Below are 20,297 nucleotides of genomic sequence, written 5' to 3'. Positions count from 1 at the left end.
AATGTTCACTTTAGCCCTTCCATATTGTCTCATCACAGCACCCAAAGGCTTTGGGTTGGCAGACATCCTTCTCCAGCCACGGCACATGCTTATCCTCCACCTTGTGCTCTTGTGCATTTTTTTTTTAACCAAGGATCTGTGATACAATGAGAATTGAGTGTGTTTGTTTTTTTTAAAAAAGCAGCCCAACTAAATTTCTAAGGAACGAGCCTCCACTATCAGCCCCAAGCTGCCTGCCTTATTATTTAGACACAAAACCGATGGAGGTCGCAGTGGTTTGTAGGGTTGGGGTGAGTCCCATGGGCAGCTGCACATCCCAAGGACTTTCCAGCACTATTTATGGCCCAAAGCATCCTCTGGACCTTGTCTTGGAAGAAGTGGGGGCCAAAAGCTGGAGACTGCTTTTTTGTCTGTGCTTTTGCTGCATCTCAGAGGCTTTAGCCATGCTGTTACACTACAGAGGTGGCGCTTGGTTGGCACCCTCTGGAGCCTTGTGAGCACATGGAAAAACTTTTAAAAAATAATAATAATTTAATAAAAAATGATGATAAAAAAAAAAAAGCAGGAAAAATGCCCTCTTGTGTTTTCTTCTGACTTTATTTCTCAAGTCGCTCTGGGCTGAGGAGGTTGCATGAGTTGTGTTCTTCCTCAGCCCTCTGCATCCCCACCTCCTCTAGGAGGATACAAAGCTCAGATGCCCAAATTTATGCTTTAATGTCCGAATTTATGCTTTAATGCACACATTGGCTGCCCTGTATCAGGCCTAGTTTCCCAAAGATGTACATTATTAATGCTCCGCCTGCATGTGTTCAAGTAAATTGCTACACGTTTATTTTTTTCCTTCTTCCCCCCTTTCCATGGTGATTAGCAAAGCAGAACATTAGCCTGAATCTTTGCAAAGGTGAAGTCAGGTTGTTTGTTGTAAATAATATCCATTTTCTCTGCACAGACCTGGGGAAGGGGGGGAAAAGTGGAGTTCCCGATATCTCTTGTGGGTATCTGTTACCATCCACGAGACAGCAGCATCTCCCCAAGGAGATGGAGTTAATTCACTTCTCTTGTTTTCCCTGCCTTAAAAAAATGTGTCGTGGTGGAAATGGATACAAAGGAGCAGAAGCCATTTGAAAACACCTCTGGTAAATTAAAGTTTTGCCGTATTTGCCGAGATAATTTAGTGTAATTCCCCGCTAATGAATTAATGTACCACTTCTTGTTCATTATAGCTTTCCTAATTTGATTGGGGTTCCAAGTGCTATCTAACTTCATTACCAGCAAATATTAATGTAATAAAATGGGTTTGGCAGACCCGGGTGGCTGTGTGGGTGTCCCCTGCACCCTACGTAACCCAAAAGCAATGGGGACAAACTGGGGCTGCCTTTGATGCTTTGAAACCCAGAGGATGGCTGAAACCAGGGCTTTGGGGAGAGGAGTAGGAGGAGGAAGGCCAGGGATGTCACCCACCCATGAGGCTTCAGGCTTTAAAGGTGGGGACAGGATCAGCTCTTCCCAAACCCTCCTCCTCCATCCCAATGGCCCCATGCATAATTTAAGCTCTGTGTTGCTCACACTGAGCAATCATCTCCTCTTGGGCAAAAAGGGGATGGGGAGGGAGAGCTTTCTTTTTTTCGAGCCTCTTTTTGTTGTTTTATTCCCGAAGTGCTCCCTAAGTGATGCATGAGAGGGTTTTCCCATGGTGATATTCCCACCCATTGGAGCATAAAATTTAGCAGTGACCACAGATAACGTCCCAGGACACTGCCCGAGCCACATCCAGCGTTTGGAGCCATGGGACATGGTTGCTAAAAATTCACATTTTAATGCAGAGCTGAGGTTGGGATGTGTTCCACCACTGAGGTAGGAGCTTAGGAGCTCTGACACCCTGGGACTTTGGCTGTGGACTTGGCTGAACACAAAATCCCTCCTGGCGCAGGTGGCCTTGGGGACACTGCCCCACTTGTCCCCAGGGCTGCGACATCAAAGACAACAGCTTTCATTTTCCCCGATCATCATTATTATTATTTTTCCTTCCAAGAGCCACAACATTTTAATTATTTATTTGGAGCGTGATTAATGTTTTGTCTGACGCTGTTCTGCCAGGGGAGCCCCGGTACATTTTGGCTTAGTGAGAGCTAATTAAGAAGTCCCATCAAGCATGTCATCCCTTGTCTTACAAGCACCTCCAGGGCTGCTCTGGCACTGCTGCCTTTTTGCAGGCCTGGCCAAGTCCTGTGGCCACCATCAGAGCCCTGGGGGGACAGATGGGTCCTGGGGCTCTGCTGAGGGGTCACCAGTAGCTGCTGTCCCCATGTGGGGTATGTTTGTAAAGGGGAATTGGTGCTTTGAGCAATTTGTTCCCAAGGGTGAGTGCAAGAGCCTTGTGTGGGTGCTGGAACTTCATCCAAGCAGCCCCCATCCCGCAGTGGGGACAAGACCCGAAGAGCTGCAGCTACCTGTGGGACATGGGGTCTAAGTGCCGTTTTTGGCCTCAAATCCTCTATTTCCAGCTGTGTTTGGGGAGGATGCTTTGTGGCATCCGCATGTCCACAATGGGTTATGCAAGGGAAGATGGCAACCACGGCGGTGACATGACACGGGGCCACCAGGGGCACCATCAGCATGGTCCCCATGCCCTGGCAGGGTGCAGGAGGAAGGGATGACGAGGACGGGGATGGTGGCACATGCACATGCGTGTGCGTGGGCACCCACTGCCACCCAGTGGTGGGAGAGCACCCAGCCACCATGCAGCAAGAGGCAATTCCTACCACGATAAATAGACGTGTGTTCCCCGTTGGGATACCAAGAGCTGCGTCCAGGTCAAGCCCAGCCACGGCCACCAGAGGACCAGACCTGAATCCTCTTGATCCCAGCCCAGGCCATGTCTACCTCCACATCCACATCCCATTGACACTGGCCATGCCCCGTTGATCCTACCCATTTATTCCCACTGACGCTTGGACCTGTTTCATCCTCACCACCTTGCTCGATGCTCTGGGCTTCCTATTGCCACCAGCTGCCCCCCTTGTCCCTTCCTGGGGGTGGTGAGCTGTCTTCTTCCCACTTCCCCAACCCCACCTTCCCTTCTCCCAGGCGAGCAGGCTCTTGAGAGCCAAGCTTGGCTCTCTCATCTCCATCCCATGGCACCAGGAGGGCTCGGCGATAACAACCCAGGGAGAGAGATAGGAACGATCTGAGAGGGGTGGAAGCTGTTGTGAGCAATGCATTTTCCTGCTGCAGGCGTTCTGCAAGGAGATAACCTCCGCCAGGCGGTTATCCAGCTCCAGAGCACGCAGTGGAAGCGTTGCTGGAGATAAGCAGAGCCGGGGAGGATGCGACCCCCCGCTCGCTGCGTTGCAGAGCGAAATCAGGCTGGGGAGGACACAGCCATGCTTTTGGGGATGCTCCCGCCCCGCAGCATCCTTTTATTCTCCCCCATTGTGCAGAGTGCCACAGGGCTGGATGGGTGAGGATGAGGAGGGAAGAGCCTCAGCATCCCGAGGTGGAAACAGCTCCCGGCTAGCCCTGCAATCCCAAAGTAGAGCCTGAAGGCGAGCTGACTGCGTGGTTATAAAGAAGAAGCATTGCACGAGGTGCTGGTACATTACTTGCAGTAATTCAGCTGTGGAACAGCAAGGAACAAATAAGACAAGATGCTGTACATTAGCAGAGGCAGGAGGCATAGCCTCTCCCTTGGAAAAACAAAGCATTTGTCTTCCAGCCACAGCCAGCACCCGGCCCCAAGCGATGCGTGGTCTCCAGGGGCCATTGAGGCAAAGAGGGGGCCACCAAGGCCGGGGGGGAGGTGGCTGGGGGCCCACGGGCTCCCGGGCTTTTACATGAGATGGAGCAGCCGAGAGCCTCGCAGGGTGTTTGGGATGCAGGCGTTGTCACAGCTCCTGGGGAGCCTGGCTTCATTTGGCTTTTATTTTCCCTGACCTCCTCCCCAGGTAACCCATTTCTGTGCATTTTCCCCCCAGGATGGCAGAAGCGGGGAACTCGCTTTGCTCACCGGCCCCAACCGGAGGCAGCTGATTCGCATGCAAAGCCGAAATTCTGCTTTAAAACCCATCAAACCGTGCCAAACGCCAGCACGGTACCCGCCGGCGGGCGAGGAAAGGGCAAGAATTAGCAAAGCTGTCGCATCTCATCCCCGGGGCGCGGAGCAGCCGGAGCCGCCGTTCCGGGTCGTGTCCTCGTTTTATTTGCTGATTGTTTCTTTATTGCTTCTGGAGGAAACACGAGCCCTTTGCCCCTTCCTCCGCCGGCTCTCGTGAGATGCCGGGCGCTGTTTGGGGCTTTCCCGATGTTTTTGGGGGGCTGAGAAAGGGATGGGAACAAGGAACAGGGAGGGATGCCCCCATCCTGGCCTTCTCTGGGTGTTTGGGGCTGGTTTGGAGTAATTTTGAGCAGTTGTTGGTGTGGGCAGATGGATGTTAATAGTTAACATTCTATTAATAATAACCCCCATCCTCTCCAACTCTATGAATAATAACCCAAATCCTCCTCTTGAATTTCACCCCCAAACCCACCCAAGCAGGTTTTCCTGCTAAATAATGCCAGCAAAACCCCTCTGTGCTTGTTTCTGGGCATGCAGAGGAGCACGAGGACGTCGCCTGCAGCTTGGGCTGCTCTGATTTTTTTCCCCTGTGCCCCTCCTTGCATCTTTCTCCAGAAGTTATTAAGGAACAAAACTGCCTCTATTAATCACACCTATCCAATGGGGCCTGGCTGTAAAAACAGCTCGTAAAAATAAATAACCAGCTGTTGACACACAGAGTAATGGAGGGAGCAAAGAGGAGTTGTCCCGTCCCATGTCTCCCCGTGGTGGTGGCTGTCCCTTCTCTGGCATGTGGGACAGGGATATCCCAAACCCTGATGTCCCTAATTGTGAAAATAAAATTTTCTTGGGGCTCCAGCCCTGGGGTCACGGGCAGATGCAGAGGGAGGTGATGCTGATGCAGCTGCAGTAGAGAAAAAGTCCTAAAAACTGACACAAAATGCCTAAAAGCCCTTAAAAAAAAAAAAAAAAAGGATTTTAACTCCTTTTCCCAGCTAATGGGGGTAGATTCTCATCAGTGGGAAGGTTCTGGGTTGTTAGCATCATAACTTATAAAAGTTGCTGATAAAATATTATCAGAAATACAGCCTCGGCTTGCACCGCATCCCCAGGTGATGGCAGGAGGGTCTCCAAAACCCATCGTTGTCATTCCTGAGGTTAATTCCCCTAGAAACTGTCTGTGGGTTCTCTTTTTTTTTGTTTGTTTTGTTTATCTTGTCCCATTTTCCCTGCTGATAAAAGGGAAGAGCATCAAGCTATGATTTTGGGTGAATATAGAGCGCTTTTTGAGAAAACCTGCGACCAGATTGCACCGGCTCCTTGTACTTCCTAGCAAGTGCCTATGGTAAATGTGGATAAAACACCCCAGGGAGGGATCTTTGCCCTTCCCAGCCCTGCCACCAACCCCTCCAGTGCGCCCACGTCCCCAGGAGAGGCTTCCCTCTCTGGGCACATATATACATAGGATATATATATGTTATGGCTGGCATTTCTCCATGACGAACAGTTTATTGAGCTGCATCTTCCGTCCACAAAACAGATTAAAATTCCCTGAGCCTCGAACACGACGGGTAGGTAGTTGGACGTTTGCCTTCTCTGCCACCTTTTCATCTCGATTTTATTCGTAGTAGCGATGTATTTAAATATATATTTATATATATATATATATATTTCTGACCCTTCCCAGGCTCCCCACCCACCCCACCCAACCCTCGGCCGCCCCCAACCCGCTCGGGAGCCGGCGTCAGTTTTTCCTTTTGCTTTTCTGCCTGATGTAGGGCAGCACCGTCTGGGTGCTTTTGTCGGCCACAGTCTGCGTGCTGCTGTTCCTCGTCGGCCGCCGGGCCGCCGCCGGCCCCCCGCCGCCACCCCCAGGGGGATGCTTCGAGGTCGCCTTGCGGCTGGGCTCCTCGCCGCAATCCTCGCCCGGGGAGCCTTCGTCGGCGCCGTCCCCGTCGTCATCGTCGTCGTCGTCGCAGCACAGCGCGTGGTACAGCACCTTGTCGCTGAAGCGGACCCGCTCCCGCGTGCCGGCCGGCCGCTGCTGGGGACCCCTGTGGTGGGCACCGAACGCCTCCTCGCTGGAGGAGTCCGGGGTCCCCCCCCGGGGCCCGTTGGCGATGGGGACGCCGCCGTTCATCAGCCGGTAGTCGGGCTGGCGGCACGGCGGCGGCTGCTGCTGCGGCCGGGGGGGCTCGGGCCCGTCCCCTTGGTCGGAGGGGGTGGAGGCGTCGAGGAAGGAGCAGAACTCCCAGCTGTCGGAGAGGATGTCGGCGGCGGCGAAGTCGAGGGGTCCCAGCTCGAAGGCGGCGCCCCCTTTCTCGCTGCTGGAGGTGCTGCTGGCCGTCGCCGTCGTCCAGTCGTCCGGCTCCAGCTCGAACTCGAAGTCGGACGTCAGACGGTCGATCTGGCTCACCACCTGCGGACGGACAGACGGACAGGTGAAGCCCACCCAACCGCACGGCGTTTTCGGGGCACGTGGCACCCTTTAGTCCCTCACACCCGGTCGTGTGGAGCCATCAGTGAGCACCACCCCCTTTGTCCCTCCCCAGATTTCAGCTCCACAGGTGGGGAAACTGAGGCAGGGCTGTCCCCACATTGTGTGATGGGTGCTCCCAGGCTTGTTCCCGAATCCACCATCCCTTCCAAGGAGTTTATTATGCCAAGGTCCAGCTGGAAGGTGGTGGCTTGGGGACAGGGGGGTGTCCCCAACATGCTGCAGGGGACAGACCCTACACGGTGGTAAAGGGGCTGGCACCCAAGCGTGTCCCTTTCCATGTCATTTCCATGGCTATTTATCAGGATTGCTCTGCTCTCCCCTTCCTTTTCCTTCCCCTGCCCTTCCACATGTCCTTTCCTCATGGAAAGAAACCATGAGCTTCCCAGAACAAGGATGGGAAGGCAAATAAATGAGCAGCCTCCTGGCATCTTGCAGTCCACGCTGAAAACAAAAATCCACACACCACCAAAACCACTCCACAAACCACCAAAAACCTGCTCCGTCTCCACCAGCGTCACACCCAGCGCACCTCCTCATCCACCAGGAATAATTAATTGCAATGCTAAACCATCCCCTCATTGTTTCTGATCTTGAAGGTCTTTTCCAAGCTTGAGGATTCTGTGATTTTGCTGCCGTTACCCTGTTTTTTTGAGCACTTTTGGAGGAAAGCGAGTCCTCAGGCTTAGACCCCCCTATCCCATCTTCACTGCAGAGGCTTCCCCCTGACCTTCACCCCATGCCCTTGCTCTGTGCATCCTCACCCCTGTGCTAGATGCCAGCATGCAGCAGTTTAGGGAAAACCCTATAAAATACCATAAATGCACCGTAAACCAGCACCCAACAACCCGGGGCCATTCTGGAGGACAAAATGCAGCCTGGTGTCCCCAGGGATTTGGCTCAGGGTGACCAGGCTGGATCGGGAAGCCCATGGGAATGGTGAGACCCTGCCTGAGGTCCGACCAGGAAGATGCAGCCTGGGGGCATGTTGGATGTGGTGGCAATGAACTGGCCCCAATTGGCCCCACTTGGACCCCCCAGCCCACCCTGCTCATGGCCCAGGAGCCCACATCAGCTCAACGTGGAGCTGTGCAGGTCCTCGCCCTATATGCTGTGGGTACATTGCCTTCTGGATGAACCCCTTGTAGGTCACCGCCCACCCTGCTTCCAGGTTAGACCCTGGCCCTATGTCACAGCCTTGTCCCCCAGAGGGTTTTTGGATCCCCTGAGCGGGGCAGAGCCAAGCGGAGCGCATCCGATCCCCACCAGCAGAAAGCAAGGGGTTTCCCCAGGCTTTCAGCCCTTGCCCAAGACCCCAGACCTCTTTTCTTGCCTCCTTGACCATGCTTTGGCTCTGGAGGATGCTGAGAGCAGGCTGGGACCCCTGGCTGGAGCTGCAGCAGCAAGAAACTGCTTGGATGGATGAGAAAAGGGGATCGCTGCTGTCCCCAAAGTGCCACCAGCTTGCTTTTTATTTCCTTTTTCTTTTTCTTATTTGGGCGAGAAGGGGTGAAAAAAAAGCCTCTGTGACCTCTTCCTTCTCAGTGATGACAAAGAAGAAGGAAAAAGGGCAGGAAAAGAGCCGTCCCTGGGAAACACCCGGCTATTATTATTTTTTAATAAGGCAGAAAATGATCTCACCGAAACCCTTGGCTAAAATGAGATCATCACCTCCGTTTTCCTGGAGGCTGCGAGCACGGCACCAGCTCCAGGGCGAGCACATCCTCCCCAGCCCAGGGGGTCCCAGCTCCTCCTCATCCTCACCCATCCCCGGGACCCTCGGGGGGCTGCTGGCACCTGGGTGCTGGGAGGAGCCGCGTCCCCGCCACCCCCCCAGGTCCTCGGGGGGATTAGTGTCACACCAGCCACGCTCACTCTATTTTTAGGAGCGCCCTTCCCTGCACTTTCTATTTTAAATGGGCGGTGGGGGGGTGTTAAGTACCTCCGTGCAGCTCGCTACCTGCTGAGGATTTAAACGTAAAGCAGGATTTGGTCTTTTCTCCCCCCCCCTTCTGCTACATCTGGCTGCCAAAGCCTTTTAGCAGGGTGAGCTGGGATGGGAGCCATGGGGAGGGAAGGATGGACCAGATCCCATTGCTCTGCATCAGGTTGTTTTTTTTGGGGAGACCCCCGTGATGGGTGGCCCTGGGGGCTGCAAGTGGCTGAGGGGGTCAGGGTGTCCCCAGTGTGAGCCACAGGGGTGCCAAGAGGGGTGCCCTCCTCCTCCCTCACCTGTAGGTCTCACTTTGTGGCAAAAAGCAGTCTTTTTCTTATTTTTTTTTCAGCTAAAATGGATGGAGCTCATCTCCACCCCAAATACCAGGCTTCCACCCCCCAAAAAAAAAGAATCCTCAGCAGCCTGCATGTTCCCAAACATGACACTTGTGCTAAACATCCACAAGCAAATAAATGGGACAGAGCCAGCCTGCAGGACCAGCGTGGGACCAGCCGCCACCAGGCACCCAACTGGGAGCACTGGTGCTCCCCCCCGCCTCCGGGGGCTCGTGTGTGGTCCCCGCACCCAAGGACAGCACTGGGAGCTCTTCAGCTAAAATCCTGCGTGCCCCCGGCCGGGTGTTCCCCTCCCCAGCTGGATACCTGCCGAGGCAGATGTTGCACATCTGGAGCGCCATTGTTTTGCTTCCTTTTAAATAGTTTGGGTAATCAGCTCGGCTGCAAATCACGCCCTGGCTCGGCGGCTGGCATTTCGTTTCGGCATTTTGGCCGTGCTGCTTCTCATTCAGGAGGGAATTTCTCGGCGAAGGTGCTGGGGAGGCGGCGGACGGGGCGGGAGGATGAGAGGGGACTTCAAAGGCTCGGTGGGAAGGAGCGGCGCGGTGATGGGTAACGCATCTCCAGGAGAGGGTGGACGGGAGCGGGGCCGGGAGATGCTCGGGATCAAAGTGATCCAGCGGCCCCTGCCTCGCAGCCTTTGAAGCGGAGCGGCGGTGGGATCAAAGCGGGGGGCGGTGGGGAGTTTAGGGTTGGCTTTGGGTCTGGCTGCGTGGCTGTGTCCCCCCTCGCCTCCCTTCCCACTTTTCCGGCCCCAAGCATCAACTCCCAGGGCAAGCCGTGGGGTTTGCTCCCTGTTCCCAAAGCTGTGCCACTGCTCCAAAGCATCCCTGAGGACTTTTACACCATTGCCTTGAAAAGCAATCCCTCTGCCAGGAAAAGGAGCAGCCCCAAAGCCTCCAGCAGCCCCCACAACCCCGCAGCCTGACTTGCCCAGGGATGGGACCTTCCTGCATCTCCCCAAACACTTCTCAGCAAGGGGAAGGTAAATATTGAACAGCAAATAAATGATTAATTGGAGCTTGCTTGCAAGCAAGCGAGGAGAAGCTGGGTTAGGGGGGCCTCTCCCCAAGCTGACACGTATGAACAAGCGAGCCCTGTTGTCTGGTCCAGCGGCCGGAGCATCGCTGGGCCATTTGCTGCATCATCAGCTGCTAAATAGTTCAAAATCATCAACGTGTCGCTAGAATAACGAGCCGCCTTCTCGCCGTGAACTTCCCAAAGCATTGCCAGCTAATCACCTATTGATTACAACATTATGAAGGTATTTGTTAGCGGAAGGATTGCGCTGCAGGTCTTCCTCCTGCAGAGGGAATGCCAGGGGACGTCCTGGTGTCACCTGCTGCTGTGCTGGCACCCGCTGCTGCACCCAGAGGGGAGCGTGGGGGTGACGGGGCACTCGCCATGGGATTTTGGGGCTTGGGGATGGAGAATGTGGGAATTGGGGATGCAGGTAGAGAGGATGAAGGATATGGGTATCAGAGATGGAGGATTTGGGTACAAGAGGTGGGATGAAGGATGCGGGTACTAGGGATGAAGGATATGGATACCAGGGATGGGATGGAGGATGCAGGTACTGAGGATGAAGGATTTGGGTATCAGGAATGAAGGATTTGGGTACCAGGGGTGGAGGATGCGGGTACCAGGGGTGGGATGAAGTATGAGGGTACCAAGGGTGGAGGATTTGGGTACCAGGGATGGAGGGTGTGGGTTCCAGGGACAGGATGGAGGATTTGGGTACCAGGGGTGGAGGATGCGGATCCTGCTCAGCGGAAGCACCTTCGGTCCCGGCCTCCTGCGTGATTTTTACTTCCAGCGTGCGATTTCAGGCAGAGATTTAATAATCATTTTCCCCGCACATAATACAGCCCTGTCGTGGAGTGCTGGGGAATAATTATATACACAAAAGGGAAGAGGGAGGGAGGGAGAGTGGGAGCACAGAGGCTGGTAAAACAGCATCCTGGGTACAACGGACATCTGGAACAACAGCCTTCAGGTGGGGAACGCTTGGGGGATCGAGGGGTGAGCAGGGCTGGGGACAGATCTGCCCCATTCCTCGCAGAGCACGTCCAGCCCTGTGCCCCAACCACCCGGCAAAGCCCCACGAGGAGGGGATGGATGCACAGGGAGGAGAGGGTGGGGGTCTCCAAAGCCCCATGGCTCTCCATAGACCTGGTGGTTTGTTGTGCATCCCCGGGGACTCATGGTGTGTCCCCTGCCCTCGTTGTCCACATCTCCTCGGGCTCCTCCTGGCCCTGGCTCATCACTTTGTTGGGTTTCGCAAGGCAACGCCTGCCTGGCCCTGGGGGAACGGGGAACACCAGAGCTCTGCTGGGCGAGCCTCGGTGTGCTTTAGCTCCAGCTCATATTGAGTTTTACACCGCTTTTTAGGCACTCAAGCCCTTGCTGTAGGGTCGCGTGGTTCTGCTGGAAGACTTGTTGAGAAGGGTCAATGTTTAAGACCTCTTTGTGGAGAGGATTTTGGGGCCACCAACCTGGCCACATTGCCCCGTGCTGCAAAGGGCCCTCCTGTGGGAGGTCACCGGTGCCTCGGGACATGCCAGCTCCCCCCTAGAGTCACCCCCCAGCCACGACATTTCTCCCCAGAGCCTCTTCCCCTCTTCCCTTCCCCTTCCCCTCTTCCACATGCTGGTCCAGCCTGGCTTGGGTAGCTTCCCGAGGATGCTGCTGAGATACTGGGGGTCTTCCAGCCCCAAGAGGAAGATAAGGACCAAAGAGTTAAGCTCTGGAGCGCTCAGGAAGGATGCTTGGATGCTTGTGGTGGTCTCTCCTGGCCCTAAATCCATGAGCTTTGCAAAAGGGGCACTGAAGTGGCCATGAATTGCCATCAGCCTCCTTTCGAAGGCCTCTTTAAGCTCCTGGAGGAGTGTGAAGTGAGCTCAGGCTAAATGGAAAATAGCTCTGCCTCCTGATTATTATTATTATTACTATTTTTAATCCATCAGGGATTTGTCAAAAGGGGTTTGGGGCTACCCTGTGGGAGCTGCAGGAACCAGGGGCCTTTCTTTGCTCCGCGTGCTGCCTGCTGAAGGGACGAGGGCCCCGATGGGGTGGTGTGGTGGGATGTGGTGTCCCCTGGGGGACAACCTCCCCTAAAACCCCACAAACCAAGCAGAGCAGCCCCAGAAAGGACAGCGGGGCTTTCAGGGGATGCTTTGGGCTGGGAGGTGTCACATCCCTGAGCATGGCCCGCAGGGACACAGCTCTCCCCCATCTCCAGAAACAACCCAACCACCCCAACAGCACAACTGCCCCATCCCAAAAGCAAGCTGCCCTGCCGTGCTCGAGGCCACCACTCAACGAGCAGCCATGGAGACATCCCTGGCCCCCAGCCACGTCCCCGCCACCCAGAGCAGAATCAAACCCCCCCAAACCGCTGCCGTGCCTCTGGGCGCGCAGCGAGCCTCAGCATCAAGGTCAAGAGCAATTTTACCAAATCCAGCCTAGTTCCCCCCATTTCTTTGGAGGTGAGGTTGGTAGGGGCAGGGTGCTCGTGCTTCAGGCTGGGCCGGGGAGGGGGGGACAGCGGGGGGCTCCCATTGCCTGCTCCCACCCCGGGTCCTCTCCCCGTCGCTCTCCTACCTCCCGGAGCTCCTTGGCGACCTCCTTGAGCTCCTGCAAGATGCCTTCCAGCTGCCCGATGACCATTTTCATCCGGCTGCGGATCCTCTCCCTCTCGCCGTCGCTTTTGCCGCTGCTACAGTTGCTGCTGCTGCTGCTGCTGCCGGGGGGGTCACTGGGCTGCCTGTCCCGGCAGCTCCGCGAGTCCATCCTTCCCTACCGGCCTCGGCTCCCGGCCCCAAGGGCTCTGTCCATCCTGCTCCCCCCTAACCCGGTGGCCTGGCGTCCTCGCAGCCCCTCTCGGCCGGGGAGCTTTCACCATCTTAACGCCCCGAAGGAGTCCCTGCTCGCCTCCCCGCCCCGCCACCGAGGCTGTTTTTGGGGGGCTCCGGGCCGCAGCGGGGAGCGCCGGGGCTGCCGGGGGCTGCTCCAGGATCGGGGCGCACCATGCGGGGCCGGGCGGGGTGCCGGGGGGGCTCAGCCAGCGGCCCCGGGGAGGCACGGGGGGACCATGGAGGAGGAGGAAGAGTCCCTTGGATGTCCCAGGAAGCGAAAATCCAGCGGCTGGCGCTTTTCCTGCTCGCCGGGGCCGGGGAGGGCGATGCGGGGCTGGGTGCCCCCCCAGGAGCGATGCTGACCCCCGCGCTGGGCCCTCGCTGGCTCCTCGGTAGGGCGGTGGGGGGGGGCTCCGGGCCGGGTCCGCGTGTCCCCGGGGTCCCCTCCTGCAGGGACAGACGGACGGACAGACAGACAGCGGGAGGGAGCCAGCCCTTGCGGAGACAGAAAGCTTGGCGGGGGGCGGGAGGGAGGGGGGGGGGGGGGCTCTGCACAACACCACCACCACCCCCTCCTCCCTCCCCCCTCGCTTTGAGACCTGCAGGCTGGGGTCCGGACGGACAGACGGACGGACAGACGGACGGACGGACAGCCCGGGAACTTACCGGCACGGCGGTGAGAGGGCGGCCAGGTCCAGATTGCCCTTTCCCCACTCCTGGCTCCGGTCCAAGCTCTTCCTTCTCCTTTTATTATTATTATTATTATTAATATTATTTTTGTCTTCCTTCCTCCCCCTCCTCCTCCTCCTCTTCCTCCTCTTCCTTCTCCCTCAGGGTTTCTGCGTGGGGTCCTGGGGCCACCTTCCCTCGGCTGCTGTCGGAAGGGGTGAGATGTTACCTGCAGGGCTGGGGGGGGGGAACACGTCCCTTGGGACCCCTCTGCTTTAAGGGGGGGCAGCCAGAGCCCCTTTTCCCCCAGAGGGTCCAAGCCTCATCTGAAGAATGCGGGGGCACCCCCTTTGCCCCCAAATGCCCCCCACCCTTCCCTTGGGAGGTGAAGAAAGGCAGCGAAGGTGGAGGCGGAGTGGCGGGGGGGGGGGGGGGGGCACCCCGTCAGCCTGGGGGGTGCGAGCAGGGTGGGGAGCGACGTGATTGCATCCTCCCAAGCCGGTACCCGCATCCTCCAGCCATGGTACCCGCATCCCTACTACCAGCATCCGTGGCACCCGCATCCTCCAGCCCTGGTACTCGCAGCCCTGGTACCCAAATCCCTGCTCCCCGCATCTTCCATCCCCGGTCCCCTCATCCTCCATCCTCTCATCCTCCATCCCCTCATTCTCCATCCTCTCATCCTCCATCCCCTCATCCTCCATCCCCTCATCCTCCATCCCCTCATCCTCCATCCCCTCATCCTCCCTCCTCTCATCCTCCCTCCCCGCATCCTCCATCCCCGTTCCCCCCGGGACCGACCGGCGGCGGCGGTGCCGGTTCAGGGCCGGCCGCCCCCTGGGCTCCGGGGGGGCGGAGGGGGGCGGGCGGCTCCCGGCGCCCCGGGCAGAGCCATGGGGCGGGGGGGGAGCGGCGGTGGGCGCCCGGCCCCGGCCCCGGCCGCAGCCTCCCCGCGGCTCCCGGCTCGGCTCGCCCCGGCGGCTGCTGTGTCAGAGAAAGGGGCCGAGCCTCGGCGGGCGGGGGGGGCTTAAAGGAGCCGGGGAAGCCTTTAAAATGAGGGGAGGGGGGAAACTGAGGCACGGCCGGGGGGGTGTTTGCTGCTTGTGCCCAGCCCGGGTGAGTCGGGGAGGTTTTAGGGTGGGAAAAGTGCCCCGCTACACTCCGTGTCTTGGGGGGGTGTTGGTAGAAATGGCTAAAAAAGAAAAAAAATGCATGTCCTCGGTGGGAAAGTGTCATTCCAGCAATGGGCTTGGTGGGGTGTGTGTGGGGGCTCATCCATCACCAAGCTCTGTGGGCCCGGCTCCAGCCAAACCCCATCTCTGGGTGGTGCTTTGGGTGCTCTCCTGATGCCCAGGGGGGGTTGGGGTCAAGGTCCAACCCCCCCGAGATGAAGCTGTGGTTGTCCAGCTGTCCGTCCATCCATCCTGCCTCGAAAGCCGCAGTCAGAGCGCCGGTGAGGCCGAAGGCTCCTGCGTGGTGCCACCATCGTGGTTGCCACCGTCACACTGCTGGCAGGTGCCCCTCGCTGACGTCTGGCTTCCCCGCCGTGACTCACCGGCACAGATGTAATTTCTAATTAAACGGTGCTGCTTCTCAGGGCCGCTCCTTTCCGTCTCTTCTGCATTTTGATTGGAGTGTCGGTCGGTTTTCCACCGGTTTGCTGATTCCCCCTCTTCCTCAAGATCAGCCCGGAGAGATGGGAGATGCAGAAACGCGTGCCGGCAGCGCCGAGCCGGGGAAAGCCTCGGGTCCCAGCCGCTGGGGGAAAACCTGTGGAGAATCTGTTAAGAAACAGCAAAAGAGAACAAAAATAATCCCCTAAGAAGCCTCTGCTCCCGGCAATGCTTCTAAAGCTGCTTCTTGCTCTGTCTCCATCACACCTCCCCAGCACCTGGGCTGGCGGCACCTGTCCTGCTGCGTCCCTGGGAGAAATCCCATCGGATGCTCACACTGGCATGGACTTCATCCTTGTGCCAAAAAGCATGGCTTGAAAACTCCTTTCTGCACCAAAACATGTTCAGGAAGCTTAGCACAGGCACTGGGGAGAGCGCTGAGCCCCTGGGGTGAAGTCCCAATCCTTGCCCTAGGTGATATTGAGGTTGGGAGGGATTCTGGGGGGAGATGCCCATGGATGATCAAACTACCGTTGTTTTTGAGAAGTGCTGGGTTTACAGACTTGCTCACTTCAGATGCTGGAAACATGCTTGGGCCACGTGTTGAAGCTGGGCCTGGGCAATTTGGGGTCAACTTCTCTTCTAGCAGGTAAAAATTATTTCCATAAAAAAAGGAACATCAGCATGAGCGGTACCCCTAAGACGGATTGCTTGGTTGGGAATGGGATGTGGGAGCATTCCCAGATGCTTTGGAAATAGGAAACTGAGCTAAAGACCCTATTGCAGTGACTTCTGTATCCCAATGGAAAACATATATCCCATCACACAGAGCTGGAAATTCAACATATATTGGACTTGTGTAGGAGGTGGAGCAAGGAGCCAACTGGTGGCCCAAATTAACCCCAAACCGAGGGCTGGGCTCAGCCCAGATGCAGCCCACCTGGGAAGGATGCTATAAAAAGCTTCAAGGCACCCTAACACCTCCCTAAAAGGGATCTGAGCAAGAGGATTTGAGATTTGGGGCTTTATATTTTAGCAAGGGGTGTTTGTCTTTGTGCAAGCTGTGGTGCTGCTGAGTGGTGGAGTAACCCCAGAAAAGGGATCTCTCCTATAGGACCTGGGCTTTGGGGATTTCTGGCCTCATTTGCAAGTGTGCGGGGCTTGTGTTGGAAGATGCAGTGGAGTAGGCAGGGAGCAAAAAGGGCGAATTTCAGTGCTCTTAATGTTTTTTTGCTTCGTTAGCAAAATGGCTGTTAATCACCCCAGCAAGAATAGTGGAGCCTGCTAGGGGCTGGAGCTGATGGATGCCCACCAGTGGTGGAAAGATGAGAAAAATACAAAAATTCCCACTTTTGGCTCTGGTAGAGTGATAGAGATGTTTGTTTGGGAGAACAGGCTCTGATGCTGTGTGTGGGGCTGAAAACCCTGGGTGCTGCACCACTGCCCTGTCCCTCAGTTTCCCTTGGGTTTCTGGGTTTTGGTGCCCTGGGAGAGCAGGGGAGGTGCTGGGAAGCTGGTGGGCAGCAGGCTGTGGGTCTGGGTGAATAAAAGGCCTTTTTATATGCTGTTATTATATGCATTATGTAGTCAGAGCTCAGCCTCCAAGAGCATCTGTGGGGGTCAGGCACTAAGGTAACTGTTCTGCCATCCTTAGCTACATGCGGCTGTATTTTTTGGGGTGGGTGTTTGTTTGCTGCCACACTTTAATTAAGTGGAAATCTTTGTTAATGATGATGAATTTAAAAATTTATATTTGGTCAGAGCAGCTGGTTTTGGGACTGGGGGCTTTCTGGGGCTGTGGCAAAACTTGGTCTTAGAGGAGCACTAGAAGTGGTCCAGGGCTGTTGGCAAAGTGGATTTTTCCACCAGCTCTTCCAAACCTGCCCAAATAAATACTGAAAACCAAACTAAACCTTTTCCCCAAGCGTTGGGATCGGGTTTTCCAGCTTCCCTTGCACTTTCCTTTCCCTTCGAGGGATGCAGCATCAGCAGTGATGCTCTCTGAACAAAATGCTGATTTGCACCAAACCGTGTCTTTTTTCCCCTTCCCTTTGCTTGACATCTCCTGCCAGGACAGCCGTGCTGGAGCAGGGCTGTGCTGGGAGGTGTCCTTGGAGCAGTGGGCTCGGTCCTGTCCTCGGAGGGACCTCTGCGAGGAGAATGCCAAGCAGATGGGCTCGACCTCTGCCAAGGGGACCTTGGGCTAATCTCATTGCTGTGGGTTGCTTGCAGGATTAGGCTGGCTCCTTGGGCTTCATTTACATTTTTAAAAGCTTTGTCGTGACCTTAGCCGTGTTTCTGGCTCTTGTCCTTTCTCTGTGGGCACCAGCTCTGCTTCAAGACGCTCCAGTGTGGCTGGGCTGGGGAGAGGGCTATAAATAGGAAGAACAAAATGAGTGGGGTTAGGGATGTGCTGGCTGTGTTTGGAGACCCTGGGTGACTTGGTTTTGTATTTCTGGGGGGTTTGCAAGAGCCGTTCCAGCATCCCATGGGGCCATGGCTGGGATGGCTTTGAGCTAAGGGTTTCTTGATGCTCGCCGATAGCTTCCCCCCAGGTTGCATTTGTTTCCTTGCTTGTTGAATAGAGAAGCACAAATAAGTGCAAATCCCCAGGGTGTGGGAAGTGTCTCACTTAAGGTTTAAAAAAAAAAACACACACACACCACACTTTTCTTCCCTTCTAACTCCTTGTAGTATGGCAAGAAACGGGAATCACCTCCCATTGAAATTCTGTGCACTTGAGTGGTTTCTCTCCAAAATGAAACTGCTCCCCCGGGGCAGCCTCTGCCACATGCCACTAGCATTTGTTTTCCTGACCTGGCTTTTAAAAGCAATTACGTGATGAAAAGGGCAGTTCTCAGCCTACGCCTTCTCCTTGGTAATGTTGGAAATATTAAGGATAAAATTGGTTCCTGCTCCTTCCCACCCGCCAGTGCCCATCCCCGTGGTGTCTGAGCCACCCCTTGGCTCCTGAGCAGAGCGCAGCGATCCTCTGGTTAGCCAAAACAGAAATTTCTATCAAAGCTGGTTTCAAACTGGATTTTTCCTTTTATTTAACAGGAATGGAAAAGCAAAATTGCAGGGAGTTTCCGAATGCAAATCTCCTTTCAGTGGTGGTGGCTTGTTGAAATGTTGCAGTGAAACAGCGCTGGCATCCTCCAGGCACAAAGAGCTCTTTGAAACTTGGACAAAAGCATGGAAATTTGGGGGTTGCCAAGCATTCTGTGGTTTTTTGGGCTGATTTTTTTTTCCTGGAAAACTTTGCCTGTCTCTGCTCCAGGGTCCTGCTTAGCAGGGCAGGTGAAAAAAATCCTTTAAGCTTGGTAATCACAGAAGATGTATCTGAGGGTTTTATACCTTGGGGCTGGCTGGGGTCAGTGCTGGGATGTAGAAAAAGCATTAGGAACCCCGAATGTTTCTGCTGTTCATTTATTTCGGAGGGGTAGATGGATTCAATCTGCTTTGTGCCTGCAGGCTTCCCAGCGCAGCCTTATATGAGACAACAGAGAAGCTTCCCTGCCACATGGCAGGGATGGCTTTAAAAGCCAGGAATAGCTTTAAAAAGCTCAACCCCCCCATTTTTCCTCCTCCCCATGCTGCCAACCTATTCCACGGCATCCCTGGCTGGGGCTGGGGGGGATTTGTTGCGGGTTCCTCGCGGAGAGGCTGAGATTTCTGCAGCGTTGGGTTTCCATGACGACCTCCGCGCAGCATCCTTGGGAGCCAGCACCCCGAGATGCACCTACCTGGGAAATCGGGGGTAAAAATAATAATTAAAAAAATATATATAATGAAAAAATAGTGGAGGGTTTGCTGAGTCACTGCTGGCTTGTATTTATAGGCACTGGCAAACCTCGCTTTGGGATGCTAATAATATATTTTGTTAATCACAAGGACTGTGGCGGAGAGCTGCTCGCCTTCCAATTCCCTGCTGTGGCGGGGCTGGGTTTTGTTAAATAAACAGCCCGTGGATGTGGTGGTTTTTTTTTGGGGGGGAAATGAAGTCAAGAATTGCCCCCCAAATCTTCTGCGGGGTGGTGGGGAGGAGGATGGGGCTGTCCCCAGGCTGCAGGGTTGTGTACCTCGATTGAGGCGTTGGGTTTGCAGGGGCCCCTGAACCACATGGTGAGAGCTCAGTGGGGACCACAAATACATCCAGGGTGGAAAACCTGCCTTAATGAAGCCAAAATTTGCTCTGGACTTTATCCCTTCAAAGCTAACAAAGGGCTCCTCGCATGGATTGTCCCATCCTTTGGGTCACCCCGCGGTGTTGTCCCTGATGCCAGCTTTGCTGAACCCACTGGGAGGTAGCCACCGTGGGAGGGGAGTTCAAATTCCAGCATTAATTCTTTGCAGCAGCTTTTAAGGCACTTTTGCACAAAACATCCTCCAGATGAATATTTTAAATGGACTCTAGCAAGATGCTAATGGGTTTTTCACAGTTGATGATATTAAGGCCGTGTTCCTTCAAACCTTATGGAGCTGACTTTGAAGAGCTCGTGTTTTGCTTTTTTTTTTTTTTCTTCTTGCTGCTTTCTTGTAATTCCTCCTCTGGCTGATGCCATGAGCTGTTTGCTTTCCTCCTGGCTAAGGTGGGCATCAGAAGGCTCTGATCCCATCTCATGCCTTGCAGCAGTGGTTTTGGGGTCCTTTCCCTGTCCTTTGCAGGGAAGGGGGCCTTTTCCTTTCATCACCTTGGAATTGCTCCTGCTTTGGCCACACCAGCCTGCTTACTGCAAGATGGGCTGCTTCTCCTGGGCCAGCCAATCTCTTCCTCCAAGCCCTGTTCTCATTGCAGTGGATGGGATGTAAAATGGGGGGTGGCTTTCCAGGTGTAAAAGAGGGCCCCTGCAGTTGTGTTTTTGCTGCACTCGCAAGGTTCAAAGGCACCCAGCACAAGCTCCAGCCCAGGTCTCTTTCTCTGGAGCCTGCTGGGACAGCTTGGACAAAATGCATCTGGCTGCCTCTGAGCTATGGGGAAAATAGGTGTAAATGTAACTTTTTTTTTTTTTTTTCCCTGAAATATTCTGTAAGGGCTCTATGTGGATAGGATGTAATGAGAAAGTGCTTATAGCCCCATGCTCGGCTCCTCCAGGCATGCTTAGAGAAGATCCATCCCTCCTCATGAGCTGCCATTCGCTCGAGGAAAACGTGAAATGTTTGTCTAATCCTTCCCAAGTTAGGAAGATTTAAATTTTCTGGAAGCCTTCTTAGCTTTGTAGATGACTGTGAGATGTCCGTGCCGTGCCTGAAACTTCAGAAGGCATTGCTTTAGTTACGCGAGTTCAAACTTTCCCACTCAAATGTGTTTGCTA

The 20,297-nt window shown here is 55.1% G+C and overlaps 1 protein-coding gene across 1 annotated transcript; it reads right to left on the bottom strand.

The window, feature by feature from the left end:
* Positions 1 to 5,798: 5,798 nt before the first annotated feature.
* Positions 5,799 to 12,635, bottom strand: INSYN1 (inhibitory synaptic factor 1; the record flags this gene model as incomplete). The annotated part of the gene is made up of 2 exons (XM_084293433.1): positions 5,799 to 6,473; positions 12,447 to 12,635. 2 exons carry the CDS (start codon positions 12,633 to 12,635, stop codon positions 5,799 to 5,801), a joined length of 864 nt encoding a protein of 287 aa, XP_084149559.1.
* Between the last annotated feature and the right edge of the window lie 7,662 nt (positions 12,636 to 20,297).

Source organism: Netta rufina (assembly GCF_964035555.1).
Source record: "Netta rufina genome assembly, chromosome: 11".
NCBI lineage: Eukaryota > Metazoa > Chordata > Aves > Anseriformes > Anatidae > Netta > Netta rufina.
The sequence above is the reverse complement of the archived record's forward strand: the minus strand, read 5'-3'. Positions and strand labels throughout refer to the sequence as shown.